Raw genomic sequence first — 2,500 nt, 5'->3', positions numbered from 1 at the left:
ACCTTACCTTACCTTACCTTACCTTACCTTACCTTACCTTACCTTACCTAACCTAACCTTACCTTACCTTACCTTACCTTACCTAACCTTACCTTACCTTACCTTACCTTACCTTACCTTACCTTACCTTACCTTACCTTACCTTACCTTACCTAACCTAACCTAACCTAACCTAACCTAACCTTACCTTACCTTACCTTACCTTACCTTACCTTACCTTACCTTACCTTACCTTACCTTACCTTACCTAACCTAACCTTACCTTACCTTACCTTACCTTACCTTACCTTACCTTACCTTACCTTACCTTACCTTACCTTACCTTACCTTACCTTACCTTACCTTACCTTACCTTACCTTACCTTACCTTACCTTACCTAACCTTACTTTACCTTACCTTATCTAACCTTACCTTACCTTACCTTACCTTACCTAACCTAACTTAAAACCTAGCCTAACCTAACCTAACCTGAAATGCATAACCTAACCAAACCTAACCTAAACTAATTGAGAGTGGTATCTCCTCGTTTAAAAATGCTGCCATCTTGCTTCTTTCACCAGGCATGTGCAGAATGCAGATTAGCGGCTTTTCTACCATACCTGTTGGCACTTCCTTAGAATTATCACAGTCTCTTTATGCATAGTCTATGAATGAAAATTATGTAAACATGTAAATGAAATATACAAAGCAATTAGGTAATAAATTTATCATATATAACAATAGAACATGTATTTAGATGCAATTATAATTATTTTGATGTATGAATGCCTAAAACACAATGACTCCTATGTAATAGTAAAAAGTATGGAGGGGATTGTGGGAAAGGAAAAGGGAGGAGTTTGGCAGGATGTAATAAGCTGCACTATACCAAAATTTCCAATTGACTTGTTCTTTGTTCCATTTGCAAGAATATGATTGTTGAGGGAGAGGAGAGCCTTCAAAGGAAGTGGGGGTATGGGGTTGATATTGCAAGTGAGGCTGGAGGAAAAGTTATCAAAAAGTGGCAGGCCATTTTTTGACAGGCCTTACACAATAATGCCAAGTGCCGGAAACTATGCCGAATGTTGTGGTCATGACAAATAGGACTGTAGGTTTTTTTTTTTTTTCTTATGTAAATGATTGTTATAATACATTTCTTGGTAGATATTTTGGTTTTATGGATAATACCATGTGTTGGATTCAATGTGTTAGTTATGAGGATGCATTATTTCCACAACAGATTTTTAGGTATTTTAAGGAGAAAATATTTTTCATCATTTACTTTTCTTGTATTTTCTCTTCTATCTTCATATTGCTATTATTGTAAAAAAACAACATATGATTCAGATATTACTATAATCTGCAATACTCATTCCAACAGGTTAGGGTACACATAGGTGGCTTGCCCCCAGATGATCACAATGGAAGTATTAGAAGCCAACAAGATTTTATCTGCAGCTCAGGTAAGTTGGCTTTAGAGTGTAGTAGAGTTTATGTAAATGAAATTGAAAATTAAATGTATGAATGAATTAGATGCTTTAAACACTCATTCACTCTCGGTGGTGTGTGCATAACATTTGAAAAGTATAATTGATTTCTTATCATCTATAAAAGGAATGTGAGAGTGAGTCTGTAGGAGAGGGAGGGTCAGCAGAATGTCTGCTGCAGGACACCCCACCTGCAGCATCAATCTTAACTCCGATGACACCCAATATGACCCCATCGCAGTCTCAGCACACAGCCTCCACAACTGATCTTGACAAGAATACTCCAAGTATTGATAATTTACTACAACAGGGTAAGTGTTTTCCAAATTGGTATATGTTGTAAACAGAAAGTTTCAAGATATCTTTAGGTGTATTATGTACTGAGATTCACTTACATAGTTGGGCATTTGTTCAGTAAAGAAAAAAAAAGTATATATATATATATATATATATATATATATATATATATATATATATATATATATATATATATATTGCAAGAGCATTTTTTTTTTGAGTTGTTAAGTGTCTATTAGCTGTGTATATCAGGGTAGCCTGTTGTTTATTTTTCCAGGCATCAAGGAATAACCTTTCTATAAATGATTGATTTCCTCCAAGATCAATATAAAAAAACACATCTGTTATTTTGTTATCAGAGGAAGGTGGGGGAAGCATTGGAAGTATTGAAGCTATTTCTGGGACAGTCAGATCCAGACTTCTGCCAGGAGAAACACATTCACGAGCTAGCATGAATAACTTGTTGGAGACAAGTAGCAATGCCTCAGGTAAGTTTTGTTAGTAGGTGTCTGTGAGAGGAATATCCTTTTATTATTGTAGTTTCTCTCTCTATTACAAACAGCATGCTTTGTTTTTAGCATCAGTCTGAATATTTTAAGATATCCAAGCACTTGTCACATGCAAAATGTTTATATGGTAGGTTTGTCTTACAATTAATTTAGCCCAAAGAAGACTTACAAGGAATGGGATCTATTAAAGTGTAGTACTTAGTAGAATTAATGAATCATAAATTAAC

General features: G+C 34.9%; 1 protein-coding gene across 1 annotated transcript in view; it reads left to right on the top strand.

Annotated features, from left to right (window-relative positions):
* The window catches only part of LOC113830301 (uncharacterized), a 10,692-nt gene that overhangs the window by 1,161 nt on the left and 7,031 nt on the right, over positions 1 to 2,500 (top strand). The window contains exons 2-4 of the mRNA XM_027383507.2: positions 1,362 to 1,443; positions 1,595 to 1,778; positions 2,124 to 2,252. Coding sequence (XP_027239308.1) covers positions 1,393 to 1,443; positions 1,595 to 1,778; positions 2,124 to 2,252 — 364 coding nt within the window. The 5' untranslated portion in view covers positions 1,362 to 1,392. The remainder of the gene's footprint in view (positions 1 to 1,361; positions 1,444 to 1,594; positions 1,779 to 2,123; positions 2,253 to 2,500) is intronic.

Source organism: Penaeus vannamei, chromosome 15 (genome assembly GCF_042767895.1).
Source record: "Penaeus vannamei isolate JL-2024 chromosome 15, ASM4276789v1, whole genome shotgun sequence".
Taxonomy (NCBI): domain Eukaryota; kingdom Metazoa; phylum Arthropoda; class Malacostraca; order Decapoda; family Penaeidae; genus Penaeus; species Penaeus vannamei.
Note: the sequence above shows the minus strand (reverse complement) of the source record. Positions and strands in the feature narration are given on the sequence as shown.